Below are 25,152 nucleotides of genomic sequence, written 5' to 3'. Positions count from 1 at the left end.
ATTCGATAATGTGTTTTTATAGCATAAATTATACTCCTATAAAAGAACAAAAGTGCTCTTTCATCACATAATTCACTGGATTGTCATTTCTACATCAGTGGTAACTCATTTTGAAAGGTCAAATTTCAATAGCAGCCCAATCGTGCAAGCGAAGAGGAAAATAAATAAATAATGAATACACACAGCTTCCAGCCAGAGATAAACTATTCCAACTGGGTAGGCTTGCTAACCGCTGTGGTTTACGAAGTACTGAATCCAAATGATTTTGAAATGAAGTTGACAGCTAATTTACAGATAGATTTACATAAAAAAAGATTAATAAGCTAGGCTTTTTTTCTGCCACAGATAATGTAATAGAATCAAAAGACAAGAAATTGGATATTGATTAAAATTTCTAATAAAAACCATGCAGGATGCACAATGCCCTTTTATTAATCAAAGGGGTGATTAATTTCCAATGCAATGTTTTGTTCGCCACTCCCCTGTCAGTTTCACTTAGATTGCTTCCCTTTTTTATCTGACATGACACCACGGCCTGTACTATCCACTTAGATCACTGAATATCACTCATCTCTTGGCCTAAATGGGCTTAAAGCTTTTAATGTCAACTACGGATAACACTTTCAGAGTAAACGGCAGCGTTGTATTAATGACATTCACTATCAGCCAATTTTGGAAAATGCTGCAAAACAGTTAGGACACTTTCTTTAAAGGTTCCACTATCGCTTACTCTATTATATAAATTGTAACACGGCCAACTCACTGAGGTTCGTGTGCCCCTTTAAAAACATTAGACCCAGCACACAGAAACTGATTTTTTAAGAGTGGTTGTGCTATTTCTTTTAATAATAACAAAAACTAAATAAACACCTAGCTCTAATGAGCATTAACTAGACACAACACAGGAACCTAACTATAAAACAGGACAGCTAAGCTGTTTACTTGTAACACAAAACACTATGCAAGGTTTAACACTACCATTTTTTTTTCTTTACAGTTGAACACACTCCCAGCCGTTCTCTTCACTCTTCAACAGCCCAGAACAGACTGGCTGCACTCCTTTTAAACCCTGCACCTTATTGAAATTGAAGATGTGTATATCGGTACTGTGCTGTACTTACTACCTACCCAAATTACAGAAGCTGTCTAAAACGATCTGCAGGAATGCATAGAGAATGCAGGTTAATTTAGTGAGAGATGTGCAACAAGAAGCTCAGATGAAGATTTTTGCTCCAGGCTGCACATTCCATCCAGAAATTAATATATATATATATATATATATATATATATATATATATATATATATATATATATATATATATATATATATATATATATATAAGAAACAGTTTAGACTTACAAGTCCTTAGATGTACTTTCTGAGTAACAATATCAGTTTTCTTTTACACAAATAATGCTAATCAAACACTGGAATAAAAGGTTGAATAGTGTTTTTGTGCCAGTGAATGAAAAAGAAATGGAGTGGAGCAGTCAGTGGTAGAAACCTACATCCCAGATACTTGTCCTTGATGGCCCTTATGGCAATAATATGCAGGTGATTCATTTCAATCCCTGTATAAAACTTTCCAAAGGTAAAAGACATTAACAAAACACGTTTTGCCAAACCCAGGCTAAGCTTTTTTGAACACAGACTGCTGTCACATAATTTACAAAGTATCTTGATGAACAGGGCATTACGGAGGATGACCCTGCAAAATGGTCTACGTGTGAAGGCAGAATAAGACTGTCACCTCATAGATGTGTACAGATAGATGGTGTGAGAAACTCATCTGTCTGAAATAGACCTGCTATCTGCTACTACTATCTTTCAGAAGACCCCCGGGGGAGGCAGTGTAGCCTGGTTGTTAGAGCCAACGGCAGGAAGCCAGGTGATTCTGGCTTTGCATTTCAAGATTAAATCACTGACTTTTTTGTGACCTATAAGGCACACTGCTTAACCTGTGTGCCAGACCTGCCAGGTGTCAACCTCGGTATGACAAGAAAAAACATTTGCAGTAACAAGATGTTTAAGTTCTTTGTATTTGCAATGACTGTTTTGTTGTTTAGCAGCCCAGGAAAAGCAGAGAAAACCATGAAAGCAATCCAAAATATTTAAAGAACTCACAAACTCATGAAGTTAAAGCATTGTGATAAGTGCAAAATCATCATAAAATTAACACCTAACAGCAAAACATTAATTGGAAATTAACATTTTAGTATTTCAATTTAAATCTGAAGTTTCTGAATGAAATTTCAGATTCTCATTTTTTAAGGGATAATTTACACCATCCATATTTTCTTAATATATAATTTTGTATCTGTGTACTTTCTTTTATTCTGTATTGCTTAAGTCATCATCATAGGGGACAGAAGTTACAGTTGCACACCCCTAGTAGTCATTTCTTCCACCTCCCTTCAGAAATGCAGGGATCTAAGCAGAAACAACAACAGTGAATGAAAGAAGACACTGATAATAGGATATTAAACATGTAAGAAAATATTAACATGTAGATAAAAAGTGAACATACGTAATAGAATTGCTATGTTTTTACAATAAAAGGCTTTTATGAGCAGCACAGATTATAAAAGTTGTCAAACTGGGGCTAACTTCACAGTGTAAGTGAAGTGGATTTGTGTAGGTGAAGCTCTACTCACGGTTCATGTTCTTGAAGATGTTGAGGATGGGCAGGATCTGCCTGTAGTAGGGAACCAAGGCCTCCCCCACCATGTCTCCTGAGATCACCAGATGCTGGAGGATCTTCAGTGTGGTGCAGATCACCTGCCTGTTCCGAGTGTTGAGAGCATCTGAAACAACAAACACAGTGTACACAAAGAGCTTGTTGCTATGTGTCTTCAAATGAATCAGGCATCTGTGCCTAAGACGTACAAGATAATAATACACCAACATGGAACAAGACTTGGGGCAGATAAATACATGCAACTGATACCTTGACTTACATTTTAGTTAGCAGCTTTTTTAAAATGTAGCAAAAAACTGTGATACAGATACAGTGTATTTACTATTACTTACTCATTATTACTTTCTACCAATGCAGAATGACTAGGTGGGATTCTTCATTTTACACCAAAAAATTATTTCTGCAAAGGTGGTTGCCAAGATGGTGCAACATTCAATATTGTACCACTATCACACAGGTTAGACTGCAAAAATCCTATACAGTTATATAAAGGTATTTAGTTGCAGACAGTACATATAATATATGTACACCAATCTTATTGTCTGACATAAATCATATAATAATAACTACAAAAATAATACGAAAAAAATAAATCAGTGACACACAAAGACAGCAATCCCAGACTTCAAAATAAGCTAAACAGACCTGAATGAGTTTTAGAAGTTGGTTATAGCATGTTTAAAGTTATGGATGATAAACTGTACGGTAATACATGTTTTATATAAAACAATCCTTGCATAAGTGTAAGAAAGGGGGCACTTTGTTATGAGTTCATATTTTTATCAGCGAGGGATAGAAACATGAAACAATAAATTATTACAATTCTGGCAAGCAAAAACCGGCCTCTGGTTTGAATAACACTCACTGTTTTTATGACATACAGTACAAGCCCCTTACTCCTACTTACCTTGTCTGCTTTAATTTTCTACTCCTTGAATCTTTAACTGCATTCTGCAGCCCCTGCATGTGAGATCACTGATCTCAGCCAACCTTTCCTGGGTAAATGTTTTTTCATAAAATAAAATAATAAATCTCCCCTTTCCAATGGGGCCCAGGGACAAAAAGGAGTGTGCTGTTAACTAGAGACTCCGGGGTAAACTTAATGATTTAGGTTTTGGGCAGCAAATATCTCTGGCTTAATACAGGGCTATTGCATGCACCTTGGGCTCAACTGTAGGTGATAGGACCCTTTGATGTTATTCTTCCAGGCTCTTTCTGCTTGCAATCCATCACTTTCTGAATTAAGATCTCAACTTGACTTGAAAAAACAGGAAGCATTCCATTTGTCTAAACACCCTATTTGATCTATAATACAGCTATATGTAAAGTGCGGTATTTTTGCTAAAGTACATTTCATAGAATTAAGAATTTACCTTGGTCTTTATTTTCAAATCTAACTCGAGCAAGCAGTGAACTGCAGCTTTTGCGCAAGTTGGAGAAAAGAATGTTATTTTCATAACTTGTATTTTGTCCTTTGCTTTTTGTCTTGTGGTTATTTGTGGTTAGAATGTCAGCAATGTCATATTAAAGCATTTTAATGTTATCAACATTTCAAATAAGTCTTCGGGTGTGTTGCACTTTAGTTTGCTTACATATGTGGCCATGGTTACTTAAGTCATAACTCTCTGTCATCCTCTTCTTTGCCTTTGTGTTAGGCTGCAGAATAGTGATTTATATTGACATCAGACAGTATATCAACAATGTAGCTGATCTATATGGATTAAATGCCATTCTCTTAACTCTAGTGTTTGGCTCTGTTGGTAGTCAAACTGTTGCTTTAAGAAAAGCTTTCTTTCTTTTTATTTTATGTTGCCTACAGATTCCTTCTTTCATGCCGATTGCTCAGACAATTCAGAATCAGCTGATCTGTGAAAAACGATGATCTGTTTTTGTGTTTGTTTTTTTAAAGGGAATGTTACAGGACTCTTGCACGGATAACTAGTATTCCAATGCCATTCTAGCAACAAACAATGAATGAAACTGTCATTCACTTATTTATTGTAATGTGAATAAGCGTCTTATGCTGGTGCAAATGGTAAGGGGCCAATTCACTGCAGATCTCAGAACCAGCTTAGTAATGTGGAGCCGGGACAGGAGTTTAATATCAGCTGCTGCTTTCATCTAAGTGACAATAAACAGCAGCTGCAACAAGCCAGGACTGATGGTATGGAAACAGGGGAGTGAGGTTCACCTGTTCCTTAGAACAACTTCATACAGCCTGTGTATTACACTGCAACAGCAGAACCAGTCCTGTTATAGAAACGCAGCAGCAAGTTACCAGAACTGGGAAAAGTTTCAGGAAATTATGCAAAGATTATACTTACAACAATTAGGCTATTATTACTTAATGGCATGTGCTAGGAGGACTGGTAAAAATAAATAAATCTCTTCAGCCTAGAAAATAAAGACTGGAAACAGGGATCTTTAATTGAAGTATATAAAATCCTAAATGCTATAAATTATGTTAATTCCCTGCTTCAGACAAATAGAAGCTGAGTAAAAGTTAAGAAGGTAGGAAACACTTTATGCTACTGGGGATACAATACATGTGTGGAATTGTATACCAAGAGTAATAACATCTAAAAATAAATATTGTAAATTCATCAAGAATTAAATTAGATTCTAACAGACAAATGGTTAGAAAGGTTACTTTCCAAACTACAACTAAGACTACAACTACTTCTACTGCTGCTGCTTATCTAACTATGCAGAATAAGTAATACATTGCTATTACTGTTAACCTGTAAGTGTACAATTAGTAGACAGATCAGCTAGGGATAATCCACTGCAGAACATGAGCACCAAAGATATCACAAGACTCTTTGTTCTACTAAAAGTACCAGGTTTGGTTTTGAAAAGATCGCCCGCAGACATGCTGTAACCAAGTCAGGCAGAACACATTAAATCCTAACCCTCCCCTCTAGTGGGCATTGTAAGCCCTGCGGTGGATTACTCAGCCTAGTCTAATGCAAAGCTGTCAGCCCCTACACTGGAAACAGTGTTTTGTAAAATAACTTAGGAGTAATAAGGGCCCACACATACACACAGACAAAATCCTTTATACTTTCATCTGACAATTTAAACCTGCAGTGTCTCACGTGTTTCGTTGAACACAATGTATTCACTGGTATCTATTCACACTATATTTCAGATTTTTCTTTTCCAATAATTTAAACTTGCTTGACACTTTGGCTAGTCACTCAGTGACTCAGTGAGACAAACAGGCATAATTCTGCTACTATTACAGCATTAGAAGATGTAATCCTATGTAGTTATATGCTGTTTTCTGACAAAATTGACTCCCTTGGTTTCATAAATAAGCCCATGCACTTATATATGTGGAGTTATAAGCGCCCTCACAGCAAATGCAAGACAGACGTTTCCCTTCCATATGGGGTTTTGATATACTGATAGTATTTTAAACATAAACATCTAGGGAGATATTTCCAGCAAATAATAGAAGGCATCTGTAACAACCTTTTTAAAAATGGAGTCCACGCCTATAAATGTAACATTTAATTAAACATGTCAGTAATTCAAAAGCAACTGCTGTAATTGTCAGGATATAGCGTGTGTAACGGACAAGAGTTGGAACGGGCCAAAATGAAATAATCAGATATGCGTCACTCGTGTTTAACCATCACTGAAGTCAAAATTGTATAGGGTCGGATATGTGAGTGCTGACTGTATTACACAACTATACTGCACACCTTGTATATAATACGCAACATGATATACAACACTTTATATGAATGTTTGATTGCCTGATCTTGACAGTTATTATAAAGTATTACTAAATAAACAATTAAAAAACGATTTTTACAACTCAACATGTTGCTGCAATCAGGCTTTTCATTCTAAATACAACCGAAGAGTCAAATAAGAGAAAGACAATCAAGGACAATTTGGCTGACAGCACTTATCTGAGACTGCCTTAGACTGGCTCCTCAGGGTTGGCAATGGAATTCTTAAATAAAGATCTGTCACTTTCTCAAGCTGGGTGCACTCTCAGGTGACTTAGAACATCTGTTTATTACTCACACTCAATACCACATCTCTACAGTGCCAGACGCACAAATGTACAAAACAGTGTTTAAGTTTTCCATCACTAATGTGTGCCAGCAATCTTTCTTCCTCACCTGCAAAGGACCACACAAAGGGAATCATTAAGGCAAGAGGAATTACGAGAGCATATAACCCTAACAGAACGCATGCTGAGAGAGGGTCATTAATTACTGGGATTGGACTGGTTTCCAGCTCAGCTGTTTCAATTGATCACAGATATTTGGTATTAAGATAAATGGTTTGGATTAAACGCACAGCTATGCTTCCCTAGCTACAGAATTAGTTCAAAACAGTGTATTAACATATTCCACAGTGTATAAAGCCTGTTTCTGCTATTATTAAGAAAAGTTCTTACTTCCAAAACATGCATTGTTTTTTTTTTTTTAACTTAACAAAACAATAATTTATATATATATATACAGATATATATATAGTGTGTGTAAAATGGCAATGTAGTCACTCCAGTTTTGCTTGGTATCTTTACTTGTCATTTCAGATTTTTCTGTTTTCCATTTCCATTACTATTTTATGATATTCACAATCATTCTGAGTAGCTCTGTTGTTCCCATATTGAATTCTTATTCTCTACATCTCCCTTTACCTGGCTTTGAGCTGCTTTGAACTTGAGATGTAGATCCTAAGCTCCAATACTGGACAGCCTTCCTTATTCCATATAATGCCAATGTGACCTTTCAACTCTTCCTGCCCCTCCTACTCTACATTTGTTAGACAGACAGTCTGGAACTGGCAGACTTGAAAGGTCACGTATGTGTCACATGACTTGAATAGAATGAGGAGGGCTGTTCAGTATTGGCACTTTGGATCTCTAGCACGAGTTCAAAGCCAAGTAAAGAGAGATTTAGAGAGCTACATGACCCAGAACTACTCAGACTGATTGCAGATGCCATTAAATAATAAGGGAAGTGTAATACACAATACACAATACTTCTGAATCGACTTCGTCTTTAACTAGGGTTTCAACAATATACTTAAGTCATAATCTACTGCATCTCAATTAGTCTTGATGGGCTCATTTGTGCAAATTGTCACACAATACAATTTTAAAAGCCAAAAATTTAACGAGACTATGAATCACATGCACAGTATTCAACCTTCAAGAACCACTTGGACTTATCTATATACTACTTTTGGTCATGTGTCACTATAATAGCCATGGTCAATTGTCATTCTAGTAGGTACTGCTCACTATGATGAGTATTGTTGCTTGCATTGTATCAGTAAGATATCAATCACACCACAATTGAAGCGACAAATGTAATACTTTATTTATGGTGCCTGTGACAGGGTGACTGAGCGGTGACGTCACGGCAGAAGCAGGAACAAAATACTGACACCAGGGAGTACTGCAGGTAAAGGTGGCGTTTGCCGTTTTATTCAGCCAAACAACAAAAATAAATAAAATATTTTAACAAAAAGACTTTGCTCACAGAGCGAAAATAAATATTTTAAACAAAACAAATCTCGAACACAAAATAAAACACAGGTCAGGCTGGGCTATAGCCTTCACTGATCCTGTATCTTTTTAAACTCCTTTTTCTCTCTCGGTTCTCTCCACTCTCGGTTCTCTCCACTCTCGCTCTCTCCGCTCCTACAACACCCACCTCGAGCTGGAGAGCTGCAGGCTTTTTATATTCAGGTGACCATCTCGCGATTAGAAACAAAATTAATCACTTAATTAATTCGGGAGATGGCCACCTTCTGCACGAGTTTTTCCATTACTCCTGGCAGAGGACGAGCACCAATCTCGCCTCTGCCAGGACACGTTTTAAAAATAAACAAAACAATAACACGGCGGTACGCCGTCACAAATTACAATAAATAAATCATAATACAAAACAAATACAAAATACACTGCACAGGGGCAGCGGGGGAGACCCTGATCTAAAAATAAATAAACAAAACAATGTACATGGCACCTCGCCCTGTTACAGTGCCCTATTAGATTTGTAGCACATAAAGCTCATAAATTCTCAATCTTAAATGTCAGGGGTAGTTGACATTTATAATGTTTTTTTTTTTTTTTTTCTGTACAGACAGAAATTAAATGTATTACTGCTTAAGTACTGGATTGTGTGGTTATAAAAGTTTAATTTCAAACTGTGTGGGCAAAAAAGAAATGATACTCCATCTTGAGCAGTTAATAAAATATATCTTTCCAGCTTGCTGAGATTTATAGGTATTATAGTAAATGAGCAATGTTGGTAAAATAAATTTGTGGGAAAATTAATCGAACTCTGGGGTTATAAATTGTTATTAAAGTTTCCAGAAGTTTTTTTTTTTTCTTTTTCTTTTTTTTGTTGCTTTACTTTGGTTGTTAAATGTCCTGAGGCATAACTGTGGATATCAGCACAATGTCCCAATCAGAGGAAACAGAGGCACCATGTAGTCTGCACATACATATCACACTAACATTTTCACTATACATACTGTACTGTGGATGTATACAGCTGCGCACAGTGAGCACCTTTGTTTTTACCAGTGTTAAAGAGCCCTTTCACACATAAGACCACTAATTCATTAACACCCCTCCCCTCTCTCACTAAAGGTGACAGGCCCGATGTACTGCATGGCCAATTTGCCTGCAATTTCCAACTGGGGAAAATATAGACCCGCATTTGTTATAACTTTTCCAAGTTCAAAACATTTACTCGTATTATGCTTAACAACCTGCATACAAAAGGCATGCTATTTCTGTCAAGTTGTAAAGAGTGTGAGTGCTGCAAGCTCAATGGGGCAGCATTAACAAAGTCACAATACAAAGACACTCTTCAGAACGCACCTGTGGAAGGGTACACTGAATAATAAACGCCTGCCTTTTGTGCATTCATATGCATGTTATTAAGCACTGACAGTACAAGCCCTTCGCTTCGCTGGCACATCGATACCCCACCACTACTGTCAGTTTGCAATGTCATTCAGCCCTTATTAGGTACTAACGAGAAAGATTTTTTTCAGGCGCCTTGCTATACCTTTGAATCAGCACTGGCACTGGGTCATGAAAGGGCACCCAAACTGTGAGCTAAAAACACGCCCACGTACGGCAGACCAAGCCTAGAGATCAGATAATGATGCTATGGGTATTTTATTTATTTCCATCATCTCATCTGCTGATCAGTTTTACAGACACTAATAAGACATTTTACTTTGTGAAAAGTGCCATGGTGCATGATATTATTGTCAACATAATGTTAGAACTCAGCATTCTGAATGCGGGTTAGTCCATTACTTTCGAACTGCTAGGAATGCTAAATCAACACCACATGTGCACAACATTACTATACTGGCTGTTGGAGACAGATTTTTATACTGCTAGAAGACAGTATGCCATGTAAAATAGCGTGTTTCTTTATCAAGGTATGTCAAATACCACAGTTTTATAAGCTGACTGGCATTGATCATCAATGTTCAGAATGCTGGATGTCCTATTTTTAAACTCATAGGGCTGTGTGGCAATGTGCCCCGCCCCTGTGTGCATATTATGTGTTGTATGTTGCGTGCGTGTGTTAATGTTGGTGTATAGTCATTGGTACACGGGATATAAACGGGTCTGTGTTTCACGTGTATTTAAAAAGTGTAGATTTGTATTTAGGCACGAGGAGGGCACAAATCACTTCACGTGCTGGTTAAATGTAATATGTGAGCACGGGGTTGCACAGAATTAATTCACGTGCTGGGATTCAAGTAAATAATTAATTAGTAATTGAATCCCAGCACAACAGTATATATAGATGCACGTTTCTTTCAGTCAGGGTTGGGTGTTCGGTGAGTGGAGAACGGGAGAGAGAGAAGGAGAAAGTAAAACCAAGTAAAGTAAATAATAAGTGTTTTCACTCACCGTGTTTGTTCGTCTGTCTGTTTAAGTGCAATACGTTTTGTTTATCTGTTTTATTTTGGCGTATAGTGCCCTGTCCTGTGTTTTTGTTGTTTCAAACCTTTTATTTTTTGTACTGTTTATTAAATGCTGAGCGAAAGCATTCGCTCAGCTCCACCAAACCACAAGTCTCTGTCTGTTTATTTCCTGCTTCTGGTCTGACGCCACCCACTCCGGCCGTCTTTGTGACAGGCTGATAACAGTATGACTTCAGAATGCCAAGGCTATGCAGAATGTACAGAAGGTTTGCATTAAAGATGATAAAGGCTCAGTTGTATTCTGCATTTGCAAAGTAATTAATCTGCAACAGAGGCATGCCCCAGCAGGTTGAGCGCGGTCAGAAATGTGCATCTATTAATAATGAGGAGTCCAATAACTGCATGCATTTAAAATTCCATTATCATTACTATGTATGTATTTTCATAAAGAATATTACCTCTGGTCTAGCCTTAGTAGTCAATATGATTTACTTCCTATGCCAGGGACTTGATGGTCATGGTCAGCGTGTACAGTCTCTATCTGAAAACTATCTTCCAGATAAGATGGATAATATCAGAAAAAAATGTAGGGCTATTTTTTTAATGTTTTAGTAACAGTTGAATGTACCACAGGATTGTAATTAAAACTACTACTGTTTTTTTTTTTTTTTAATGCAGAATAAAAGCACAGTAAATCAGAAGAAAAAAAAGATACCTACTGGTGATCATATAAAACCCCTTGCTCCCTTTCCTGTTACCTTTTTATACAAACTGCTAACACCACTGTTGTCTTCTTTTGCTGCTGTCTGTCAACACTTACTAGTAGTTTTCCCGGGTCACAAAAAAATAGATTTTTTTCTGACACTGGTCATAAGACTCAATTGGAGGCAACAACTGACACAGAATTTAGAGAATCACATTGCGCCCATTGTCAGATTCCATCAGCCTGCTGCTTGCAACTGAATCCTGGCTATTTCTAAAAAGGTTGAAAGTCTAAAGCCAAAGTCAAGGTTACTGTTGTAACAATTTATAAGCTTTGACAGTTGCAACATGAATTAAATACCACATGTAAATAAGATTTTTTTTTTTTTTTTTAATTAGACATTAGCAATACATCACTATCAAGTTTTGGAAAAAGGTGTGGTAAATGCTAATGGGGAATATATTCATGCCTTTAAAAACTGTAAATAAAATTGGTCTACTTGACTTTCATTTTACCTAGAAATCCCCCCCGCCCCCACTATATAAAAACAAAACTAAAAAAATATATATCAATACTTTAATATCGCACACAACATCATCTCCAGTAAATGTAATACAAAAAAAATACAAAAAAAAGAATTTTGGCTCAGCATAAAGTGCAACCTGGTGGCTGTTTGTTGCTTTAGTGGCAACGACCTTAAAGGGAAAGACAAAGCTAAATGTTCTGCACATTCCCGGTTGCTATGCATCAGAAGGCGTTTCAAATCCGCTCTCAAAGCGCTGCCCTTGGAGATCCCATTGAGCTTAACAGCAGACTTACTCTTAATGGGGATGATGAGCTGTGGGATGACGGGGAGAATCTTGGTGCCTCCATGCTCCAGCATGTCATGCACTCCCTGTCGTGCAAAGAACTCGTAGGGGTGAACCGTCTCACAGAGCCCGTCAAAAAACAGTGGCAGGTAGTGGTGATAGTCCAGCTTCTCAATCTCCACCTGTGTTAAGAAAAGCAAAGAGATGTAGGATGCGTTAGCTTGAAAACTTGCTTGATTCATTTAAAAAAAAAAAAAGTCTAATGTTAATTATGTCCTCTTTAAACCCCAAATAAGATTTTATGTACAGTAAGATACCATAACATATGTTGAATACGCCTGCATGATTAAGTCATTCAATTTATTCAGGGGATAGATTAAATTGTCAATCATGTATTTTTGCATCTTTAGACCAATGCTAGAACCAAGCATGTGGAAGTGGTCTCAATATAGCCCCAGTTGGCATAAGCCCACCTCATCTAACCACCACTAAATCTGACACAATTGGCAGTCTCTGTTTGAGACAAGCTCTCACACTGCCTGCGTACACTGTATCCCCAGTTAATATTTGTATTACTAAAAGTCCATTTATTTATGACTACTGTACAAATCTCACTCATCTAGGGAATACCCCCAAACAATATGCTGAGATGAGAGCAAGAGCCCTGGCAGTGATTCAGAGAAGAGGTTATCAGAGGAATGCCACACAAAGGGAGGGTAAACATGCAAGGTCAGTGTGAGGTCTCTTGGACAGCTGCACAAGCTGCCTTTGAAGCTGCAACCTTGAGACTCCAACCAGTCTCCTGTATACAGGACATCAAAGCCCTGATCCTGCGCCACTTTACTGAGACCCACTATAGACAAATTGTAATGCTCTGACAATCAAATAATATAGATTACACTGAAGTAATTTACAGCAAATCTTGATCTGTTAGTACTGGTCACATTAAGACCATCAGCTGTGACATTGAGTTCCTTGAGTAACTCAAGGAAAACAAAGCCAACATCAGCAATCAATCCCCAGCTAAACTTATAATTAACATTTTGTTTCAGAATCAAGGAAAAATAAATAACTTTGACCTGCATCCTCGACATGTACAACAGAATCTCATGTATGGATTATATTCTATGTTTTCGGGGTTTTTTTGTTTTGTTTTTACAGGCACAATGTCACAATGCTGCCAGACTACAAGAAACTGCTGCTAAACAGATTTTTTAAAGAAACCAAGACTATTGGATTGCAAGACTTATTCTGTTTTTGACAAGCAGGTCTGAAAATATTATTTTGCATCTCTTCAAATGTGTGATGGTATTACAAACAACTTTCACAAAATAATCAGATATTTACATATGTATATTCAATACAAAGGTGTCAATTTAAAAGGTGTATGTATTGTTTTAATTTTTTTGACCACTTTTTAAACTTTTAAATTGCATTCCCTGCCTCAAGATGGCTTCACATGTACCTACATGGGCTGCTGAGAACTACATTTCCCATCATCCTCCTGCTCACTGTTAAATCCATCTCAGTTACATATGTGAGCATGAGGATGATGGGAAATGTAGTTCTGAGAGGTCCATGCGGGAAAATGTGAAGGAAGGGAATGCAATTTAAAAGTTTTAAAAAGTGGTCAAAATGTAGGGAAAAAAAAGAAAACAACACACACACCTTACGTAAACAGTTGTAGCAACACATGGAAACATGTAACACAATAAAATAAAAAGGTCCTTATGTACCCTTTAAGTACTACATATTATTCAACAGTAAATTATTTTATATAAAATGAATAACTGCATGGTAAACAGCCTTGATTATTTTGTTTATTAATGCTGAAATTTCAGTTCTGTCAGGATAAAGCTAGAGGCCAGAATAATTTTTTAGAGGCTGCAGTTAGACAATTTCTAGAGGCAGAAATCCATTTTAGTTTTGAGGTTAGGGGTGTTACTATGCCTCTTAATCTCAGTGGAGATCCAGTCAATAACACAAGTCTGCCTGAGCTCCACTGTCTAAACAATTAGTGGACTGCAACAAAACATTGGCATCACACTAGCAGCTCTGACTCAATGACAAAACAGTGCCATCCTCATTAAATTAGCTGCGGTTCAAGACTAATTGCTTTATATTCGCAAGTCAGAATTGATGCACGTTTAAATCAGTTACAAAAACGCTACAAAGTATAGCTGTGGACATTTTCTAACCCTCAGCATCGCACATCGACACATGACATATATCTTTAAAAATAGCTAAAAAAATTCCTGCTCCATTGGCATAGCTATGGGGGTGGTTTTAGGGGTTTGAACCCCCCCCCCCATCACCAGCACAAAACCGCCCCCCCCCCCCAGCCCGAAACATAATCCAGACGACTCAATGTTCCTTTTAAGCCACAGACTTCAAAGACAATACTATACATGATGTTAAACTGGTAAAAAAAAAAAAATACGTCTTACAATTGCATTGTATATTTAATATATGGATATTTGCCGGTAACTTAACAATAACGAGAACTGAAAAAAATTTAGGCAAATGTTTTTAAGACCAAGAAAATGAGGAAACAAGGAATAAACAAACACTTGCTGATAGGCTCAGCATCACATATGTATTTGTGTTCAAGATAACTCTTCCAGAATCATTTACATCAATTGCATGTCACTTAGATTTTATTTAGTGTTTTGTCTTTTTTGTGTTTTTTTTCTGCAGACAAAATGACAGAATGCAGCCAGACTACAAGAAACTGCTACTAAACCTTTTTTTTTTTTTTTTTTAAAGAAACATCAATATATAAAATAAACTAGTACACAGAATGTATTAGCACTCAATAGTATGTCTCATGTTGGTTTTGGACTGGTAATGCATGAGTTGTCAAAACCAATTCAGAAAACTGTTAAATGCTACAAAGCAACTCAGAAGGTCTCAAGTAGGGATGTATGAAAATATATTCTGACACATGCATTATATATATATATATATTAAAGAAAGGTTTACAATTATTTAAGTTAGCTGAATGCAACAGTCCTTAAATAAACATTCTGTGTTGTTTGTTTTAGTTTTCCCTACTTTAGCAGTTATTCCACTGGGAAAAGAAATATGGTACAGCTTGTGCACTGGAGCAAATGCATAGCATAATTATCCCCTGCTTCCACCTGTTTCAACAGAATATAAAAAAAAAACAATAAAAACTGAAATATTACTGCTTTACAATGTTACAGACTGAGAAATGATGGGCTCCCACTGTGGTTAATATGCATCCACTGTGTCCATTAAAAAAGATTATAACTGTAGTTGAACTATAATAAATATCATATGTGCAGCCCGTTTGATTATGCAGTTAATGATAGTCATACAGTGTTGTGGAATCAAACTCAAACCGTCTGTTTTAGGGCGTCTTACTCCCATGGGGTGTTGTTAGAATTAGTGCAGTGTGTAATTTGTATCTTTCGGAGATAAGAAAGCTTGTTTTCAGACGTTTGTAAACGCGGTCTGCAGTGGTAAGCAGCACAGCAAGCATTTCTTCACAGGGCACTGATGCGCTTGGGTTCTAATAGCAGATCAAAGAGAGGAGTGGGCGACTCGAAGGCCAGAGCAGTGGTCGTTTTATTAACCCAGCGGCAAGCTGCAGGGCTGAGCAAAACAAGCAGCAACTGCGAAGACACACACACACACACAAATAAAATGTGATGGTTTGATGTTTAGAAATCGAAGGAGCCCCAAGAGAAGCTAGGCGATTACAAGTATGTTTTATTTTTTAATTCAGAAACAGACTTTTAAGTAAAAAGCCATGTTTGTTACAGATATAAAAAGCCAAAATGTTAAGACTATAGAACCCCATAAGACATGCTCGTTATGAAAAAGCAGGTTTGTTTGTTGGTTTCTTTTTTAAACAGAGATACCCTAATTTTAGCAAGCTCATGTAAATCATCATCAAGGCTTGTTTAATCAAAATAGGTGGCTACATTTGTTAGTAATCAGTTTCAATCTCAAGTAACCAATAAACAGAACAATCCACAATATCATAGTGGATTAATCTGTTCATCAGCCAGCTCTTTATAAAACAAGCGTTCAGATATCTAGCATATTCGGTGGTCCTGAATAAATAGGAGCCTATCTCCCATTCATTCAAATCCAATAGGAAAATCACTGTCCGATTTCAACTGTTCCAAATGTTGCTGTGTTGCTATGCAAATGCTGAACTTGATCTTAGGAAAGTAATGCTCAGCTGTTAAATATATGTTTAAACATTCATGGAATAACTACAGTACTCTATTAATGTTCATGATGTACCCTCTATATACCTCTTTGACATTTTATAGTTTCTATGAGCGTATATGAAATTGAACAAAATATGGAAACATTATGGCATCTGCTGATGCCTATTATCCAACTTGTTTTGTTTGAAGAAAAAGTTAAAGCAGAAGATTACACAGCCTATACATATTTATGCATCTGTTAACATCAATGTAAGGGTTAGAAGTGTTGTGTAGTTGCATAGTGATGGTTCTTGTTGTATTTAATTTACTGTTTATGCTTTTCTTGTGTCTAAACATACCGTATATCCAATGGAACAATTTAAGGGTGGGATGTGTGGTAACCAAGCAGATGTACAGCATGAAAACAAAAAGTATTATGAGCAGTACAATATATAGGCTTACTTCATTTCCTGCTTTTTTGTTTTAAACAATGGTAAAAATTAAGAAGACTTCAATAGAAAAATGAGCTTTCTACTGAGGCTGGCATCTGCAGTAGCTAGTGTTTCCTTAGACCTGTTCCATTTTTAAAGGTGACGTTTCTAAATGAAGCAGAGATTAGATAGCATACCTGGGAGCTAAGTATATATAAAAAAGAGGAACTAGGCCAGATCTGCAAGACATTAAGGGAGTTCTGTTATGTGGCTGATGGATTCTTACAGTATATGTAATCAGGCTCTGGTTACATGGGTGAATATTACAAACAAGGGAGTATGATGATGATGTCTTACTGATCAGAGAGAACCGAAAACATGTTCACTTCATGTTACACTCACAGATCAGGCTAATAATAAAGCACAGTGCTCCAGGGTCTTGGGAGATTTGCAGTCAGAAGAGGATCGGATTCGCAGGAAGACACCTGCAGCTTGTTTTAATGCCACAAAGAATCGCTTTCTCACTCTGTGATGGAGATAAGATAACACCCACATGGCGGCCCCCCTGGGGAATCTTTTCCCAGCGCTGCTAACATTCTTATTCACACACCTGCTTCCCGGAAGTGTTGGAAAAATCATCACCAAAAGGAAACAAATAATACATTTACTGTACTGACAGTAACCAATTATACTGAAAACAAGTCAGGGCTTCTCCAGCCCCAAAATGCTACTGCCTGCAGCCCCTATTTTACACTTACTAATGCTACCTACTGTAAGGAACTACTGTATTTGCAAACAACTTTGTTAATTCTAGATGACCAGTATTCTTCTTGTATTATGGTAGAAAGATAAATGAAATGCACAGACTAAGATCAATTTAAATAAATTGAACAGATGTTAATAATTTAGCTGCAACTTTTAATGTTTTACTTTTTATCCAGTGGATGGATGTTACAAAAATTGGTAAACATTGAGCTTTGGAGTAAATACTGTAACTTTGAGAAACTAGACAGGTGATATTTTACACAAAAACTCACAAATAGAATGCATGTGTTCCTTAGCGGATTTCCTGATAATTGTTATAAAGTGTTTCCCAAAAGTTTAATAAACCTGATCATGTTTTGTCAGTCACAGTGGTTTTCAAGCTATTTTTTTTTTTTCATAATTTTTTTTTTTTTTTTTAAAAACAGGAGGAAAAAGGTATTACTCTATCTTTGAAAAGGTTGAGCAAACACTTTGTCATGATAATGATGTTAAAATATAAATTAAAACAACTGCCACCTCTGCAGATTACTGCAGTATGTTCCCTCCAGGAAAGTGTTTTAGTTAGCCGTGCAGACAGGTCAGCATTGGGAATGTCTTCCAGCCAGGTTTCTGTGCCAGTCTGCTTTGATGACAGGTCAACATGCTGAACATGCCTTCAAGGCAGGTAATCTTATAGCAGTGTGAGATGCAAAATCTCTGAGCAACTTTGTAGTGTCTGTGCTCCACAGGCAGCCCCTTGCACAATTAGGGGACCAAGCTGGTGTATAATGAACCTTCATATTGCTGTGTAATATACCTTCACAACTTCTCACGACAGGTGCTGGCAAACCCAATTTTACAAATAACCTTTATACATACAGCCATCGGTCTGTCCATATGACAGCATGCAATCCTTAAATGTGCCTGTCTGTCATTACTTTGTCTTGCAAACCTTATTTTCACTTTGACACTAATCCTGAGCCAAAATACAAGCATGATGATAATTGTACTCTCCCCAATGACTTTTGATGTTACTTACAGGTATTTGGATCTCACCCTAGTGTTATATGCTGCAAAAAAGAAACAGTGGGTTCAGGTGAGATACTAATACCTTTTCAGTAACACAGGAAGTGAATAGAGAGAGTACAGTGTCAAAGTGATAATAAGATTTGCAAGTGAAAGTCATGACAGACAGCACATTTAGGGATTGCTGACATACAGGCACGCTGAATCTGGACAGTTCTTCTTATAATGGAATAAAGCACATGTGATGGGGTGCCAGCTCGCCCCTATAAATTTGTGTTTTGTTATTGTTGTTATTTTTACTGTTTTCATTATGTTTTTGTGATTCTTGGTTTGTTTTGGATTGGCAGGGAGGGGGTTAAATTCCTCCCTGTAAAATACATGTGAGAATGTGGCTGGAGCCTTAAGTGTTTAATTGTTAATTATTAGTTAATTGGGCTCCAGCCACAGACTATAAAAGGCAGGTGAAACCCTTTGTGTGGAAGAGTTTTGGGGTGAGTTTTTTTGTTGGTGTGCTGTGCTGTTTAGTTTTGAATACAGAAATGTAGGCTGGGCATTCGCCTTCACTACAGTTTCTTTTTTCAAAACTAAACAGCACAGCACACCAACAAACAAACTCACCCCAAAACTCTTCCACACAAATGGTTTCACCTGCCTTTTATAGTCTGTGGTCACATGTATTTTCAGGGAGGAATTTAACCCCCTCCCTGCCAATCCAAAACAAACCAAGAATCACAAAAACATAATGAAAACAGTAAAAATAACAACAACAAAACACAAATTTATAGGGGCGAGCTGGCACCCCATCACAGCACACTATTCAAAAAAGTAAAATACAGATCAGCCGGGTGCATTTACTGTGTTTTCTGGCGCAATCTTCTCTATATTCTTCTAGTAGCCCCCAGCCCTACAACACACTCAAAAGGCAAAGCTACATTCTGTCCAAACATTACACAATCCTCGCTACCACAATTATAAAGTATAATACTTCTAGGAAATTCCCAGCCAGCACTCCTCCTTATCATCAGAGAATCAAAGGCTATTTAGTACATCATGCCTGACCCCCAAACCAAATAAAAAATGTCAATTTTGGAAAGAGAAAGCCTTTGTTGCTGTATGATAAATGAAATGCCATGTGTTTTTATCAATCTGTGCAATCTGTTGGTTCCCACTGCTGCTCCCTGTAGTCCAGTACATGCCCGGAAGCAACACATCTTGTTATAGAGGATGTCTGAGAGAGGCTCTGGAATGTGAAACACACGGGGAAGCTTGGAGGTATCCCTCCTGTGAGGAATGTACTGAAAGCTCACAGATAAAGGAAATCCTGTCCAACAGCATAGCTCGGACTCTCATCCAAACAGGTTTGGACATAACCGGAGATGAGATCTTTAGTGGAGTAAAAAAAACACAAAACATGATAGGCCCACATCAAAAAATGTTCCTAAAATGTAAACTGCAGAAGCAATTGCAACATGTACTGTAGAATGCCTGCAACCTTTCTGAAAAAAACATGTTTTCTCATTCATTTAGAATGTGAAAAAAATCATAAGACATTCATACAGTATTTACTAATACATTGTTTGCATGTTATTTTGTAAATAATACACAATCAGCACAAGTTGCATCACAATTATTCACAATCACATTTTCCACATGTGATGAGCACACTTTTTTTAAGTACAGTGAATAATGTATAGTGCTGAGGTAAAGCAATGGATTGCAGGATTGGTCACTCCTGCCATTTCTGAATTTGTGACTGGGAAAAATATGATACAAACCCAGAGCTTCTCTCAGTATTGTTATGGGCAAACCCCGAAATTCGGGCAATTCATGGATTGCTCAGGCGATTTGCGAATTGCCTGCTTACTTTGGGCAAAGATGGAAAGAAAAATTGATAGTGTAAGGATTATTGCCCACATTGTCAAATAGTTAGCAATAACGATCCATGATGTGGTACAAAACAGAAAAGCCAGAACACTTGTTATGTTTTTTTGTCTGTTTTTTTTATCACTTCCTCCAGTGATTTAGCGCGCACATTTTGAAAAGAGCTTTGAAACAGACTTTAAAATTATAAGAGTAAAAAGCTGTCAGGATGTTAACAGTGAAAGAAAAATGACAGGTACATTATTTAAACAGTTGTAGCAACATGTGGAGATGTATAATGTTACATTTTTCAGAACCCCGCTACTTACTCTTTAAGCGTACTATAATTTATTAACAAGAAATGTCAGTAAGATTTGGCCATTGGGGATTACAAAAGTAGAAATAACTCCTTTGCTACTAGTACCCCAGAAGCACTATCATGTACTATTTTATTAATGGGTTAAATCATTCTGTCTTGCTCCTTAAACATGAGGACCAAGTTGCTTGCAGACAGCTGACCTAGGCAAACAGAGTAAAAAAAACGTAATAAGGAAAAATGAGGATGCTAAAAGTGGCCTTTAATCAAATGGGATTTTTTTTCTTTTTTATTCGACAGAGCAGTCTATCACAGCTGCAGGAAAACAGAGGCTAAATTTAAGGACCATTTCTTGTGCCTGTCCAAATAAGCGAATAGATATCAGGATTTTCCAGCCTATTACACACCATAATTGAGATTCATATTAAATTGAATTTTGCACTTTTCTTAGAATGTATTCTTTATTACCATGTTTATATATAACTCTGAATATATGTGTAGGGTAGGGTACTAGGTAGGGCTATTCTGTTGTGTGGCTTATGGAAGTCTTACTTCAATCTCTGAACTAGGATCTAGGATTGCGTTATTGAGATGCATTTAAAGCTGTTGTTCTATAGTAGACATTTAGATGCAGGCTAGAAGCATGTACTAGAGCCAGCATGGGGGGCCTTTACTAGCTTTATCAATACCTCTTATTATGAAAGATTACAAATTCTACACAGACAAAGTGAAGTGTCCTAAATCCAAGAGCACACTGAAGCCCATCTCCTGGTTTGCTTCAAACAGCTCATGCATGAAATTCAAAACCTGATTGAGTACTCTCATTAGACTCATTCATCACTGTAATTAGCCATAATCATGGTTATTCTGAGAGAATGAAAATAGAGAGCTACTCTTTTTGCTCCACACAGTACAGTATCCGGCATTGCTTCAAGCAAGAAATGTGACGTGAGCACTGAAACAGCTTCGCCATCGCACCGCAGACAAATGCAGCATCAGACAAATCCGCTGGGAGTGAGACGTTAAGATACTGTACAGCTGCGATCATAGTCTGCCTGCTACATTCAGGTGTGTGGTTCTCAGCTCTGCAACTAGCTCTGCATCTGTAAAGGAGGGTGTAGCAGGGCGGTAGTAAGCCCTGCTTATTGATATGTGTTTGTTCATTTTATTTTTAGAACAGGGTTTCCCCCTCCGCCCCTGTGTTAGTTTGTATTTGTTTTATGATTTATTTATTGCGTTATAGGACGGTGAGGCGCCGTGTGTTATTATTTCTGTATTGTTTTATTTGTATTTATGTATTGTCGGCGTAGCCGTGTTTTATATTTTGTTTAGCGTAGATGGGTAGTCCCATCCACAGTTTAAAAAACTCGTGCAGAAGGTGAACCATCTCCCGAATTAATTACGGGATTAATTTTGTTGCTAATTGGGAGATTGTTCACCTTAATAAAAGCCTGCAGCTCTCGGCACTCGGGGTGGGTGTTGTAGGAGCGGAGAGAGCGAGAGCGGAGCGATCGTGTGAAAACAAAACTAAATTAAATTATAACATACAGGAACAGTGACAGCGACTGCCCAGCCTGACCTGTATGGTATATTTATTATTTATTGTTTATTTTGTGTTCGAAATTTGTTTTTGTTTACTCTTTTATTTTGCTCTGTGAGCGCCAGTGTTTTTGTTTAAATATTTTATTTATTTTTGCTGAATAAAAACGGCACATCCTTTTGAACTGCAGTATTGGTGTCACTTTGTTTTCGTGCCTGCTTCTGCCGTGACGTCACCACTCAGCCACCCTGTCACAGAGCGCCTATGATATTTACTGCTTTACAGCTCAAACAGATCCCGCTTTACTGTGTGATTTGCCTTGCTTATGTCCAAAGCATGCCATCTATTAATTATTTTGCGCAATGACCTGACTAGCTGCACAATTCCCTGGGGGAACACAGTTTCACATAAAGGGTCTATTTTAATCTACCAGTAAATACCATCACCTTGACCTTGAACACTATTAATTCTGCTGCGTGGTTTTAACCTTTATTAACCACTAAATAGAATAAAAACAAAGAAAAGTTATGCAGTACTAGGCATAATTAATTGAAACTTAATTTAATTGTATTTTACAATAGTGACACATTATCTTGCATGTTTTGGAAAGAAATACATTTGTCATGTCAGTAAATTCATTTCCTGGTGTAATTTGCAATACAAATACAGCATTTTGCCTTCTAGACTGATATTTAACCTTTGTTAAACAAAAGGGCTACAATATTACACTTTTTTTTTTTTATTAAAAATGTATTAAATGTGCATACAATCCTTAATGTTATATCCCTGATTAATCATGCAATGAAAAATCTGAGGTCATAATCTGACAATATCATTTTTATCCTCAGTTATTCTTATTTATTTATATGAATATGTCTTTCCATGTATTTATTACAATTTGCCAATTGTTAACACTGCACCAGGTGTTAACTGTGCACCTGGTGTATGCATTTAGCACCTGATATATTATGACAAATGTCTGTGTGTGTGTGCGTGCGTGCGTGCGTGTTTGCGCGTGCGTGCGTGCGTGTGTGTGTGCGTGGAAAAGCTTGACAGTTTAGCTTGACAGTTATACCTAACCAGGGCTTTCCCTTTTTCTTTATCCCAATACCACATCAGCATAACATGCAGCACCTACTATCTTTTATACAGATTGTTTTATCCACTGAGTATCCAAGGCTATGATATACCCAAATGACATAACCTTGTTCTTCCTGCAGCAGTTTTGGATCTACCCCAAAACATTAGTTTTTAGTCTACCCAACTGTGTGGGCGATGAGTCATGAACATGAAGTGCCTCAGCAGATATTTTAAAATAATTAATTTGATGTTTTACAGTAGAAATGTGTATTCATTTTGGTATTGTAAAGGCTTTGGGAAGCATCTCATAACACGTCTTCCACACTGTGTGTTGTGTGTGTGTAATAGCACTGTGTTAAATTTACTGCAGCAGGAATCTTCAGCTGCCCGCACAAAAATGAAGGCGGCAGTATATTACTCAGCTCCAATCAGATTTCCGCTAATTCTGCTGGCTTAGTAACTTTGCAAGCCTGCTGTTAAAGACTGATTAGTTTCTGCCTACTCACACGAGTACTAATAAAATAAAAACAATCAAGTTATTCCCCTGCAGACACACTTTCTCTTGGAATGTTGCTTGAGATAACAAACTGCAGGAGGGATGGCTAGATTGTGGCAATGAAATCTAGGCAGACATTTAGATCAGGCTGGAAGGGCTGACAATATTAACACAGAACCCCACAATGCTTTAGACTTGGGCGATGAAATATTGAAAGGTTGGAAATTGGATAAGGTACCACCCGGAGATTAAGAAGCTGTCCCAAATGTCCGTCCAACCCTGCTGATTTCCCTCCATGTTGGGTCCATACCCAGAGTTCATACCCAAGAATACAACTGAGATGTAAGCCATAGATGCTACATTAAACAGCATTCTTCTTTGTAGTAAACATGTGCTAGAAATACCAAGGTTAAATGTGGATTGATGGTGAATAGCTGTATCCAGCCATACATGGTATGGATAGTTTGTTAATTGCATATAATAGGAGTGATACCCAAGGTTTTAAAATCTGTTAATTTTTTTCCTCTTATTAGCACTGGTTCCACTGTATTTCTGTTGAAGATCTTTTTTTCGTTGCTTGTATTTAACTTCAGTTCATACATGCTGCTGCTGTTCTCCCAGTACTTCATGTGTTGTAGTTCAAACAAACTCAAATGGTCTAACTGCACTCTGACCGTATGTGCAACAAAGTTACCACTATGCAGCATATTATCTTTTGTATTTTAAATATGTACATATCTTGGCTTATCATAAAAACAAGTACTAAAAGATTCTCAGTACAATAAAAGGGTGACCAGCAATTAAATTAAAAACAGCATATAAAAGGGATTTCTAAGACATTGGTAAGCACCCCTATATTCTATATTCAATAGAAACCCAAAACACAGCCACAGTAAAATGACCAATATGGGGACCAATGATGACATTGTTTTACCCTTCTGTACACCAGATCTTATCAGAAACCTTGTTGCCTTGCAGTTTTACATCCCCTAGGTAGCAAAAAGTACTGTAAAAAAGTTTCCATTTGTTTCTGAAATGAATAGAAAGGTAAAAAACAATGGCTTTTTGTTTTTAAATTGCGCCTTTGTCATATTTTACAGAAGCAACCTAAAGAGATTGTGTTAGTTGCACTGCAGTTTAATCCATGATTTACTGTAAACTTGGTTAGTCCCACCTGGCTTGTATAAGATGACAGTAAAAGCTATGCAAGATGATTGTTTTTATTCCTGGTTTATTTCACTATCCACAAATCTCTTCTCTGTAGCAAATATTACAGCTTTTTAAAATGGATTGGAATTTCAATGAGCCAATTTATTACTTTTGAAGTAG

The 25,152-nt window shown here is 37.1% G+C and overlaps 1 protein-coding gene across 1 annotated transcript in view; it reads right to left on the bottom strand.

The window, feature by feature from the left end:
- LOC117413934 (parkin coregulated gene protein-like) overlaps positions 1–25,152 on the bottom strand; it is a 90,758-nt gene that overhangs the window by 34,358 nt on the left and 31,248 nt on the right. The window contains exons 3-4 of the mRNA XM_059000286.1: positions 12,157–12,328; positions 2,656–2,805 (exon numbers count right to left, since the gene is read on the bottom strand). Of these exons, the coding sequence (XP_058856269.1) occupies positions 2,656–2,805; positions 12,157–12,328 (322 nt within the window). The remainder of the gene's footprint in view (positions 1–2,655; positions 2,806–12,156; positions 12,329–25,152) is intronic.

Source organism: Acipenser ruthenus, chromosome 25, assembly GCF_902713425.1.
Source record: "Acipenser ruthenus chromosome 25, fAciRut3.2 maternal haplotype, whole genome shotgun sequence".
NCBI lineage: Eukaryota > Metazoa > Chordata > Actinopteri > Acipenseriformes > Acipenseridae > Acipenser > Acipenser ruthenus.
The sequence above is the reverse complement of the archived record's forward strand: the minus strand, read 5'-3'. Positions and strand labels throughout refer to the sequence as shown.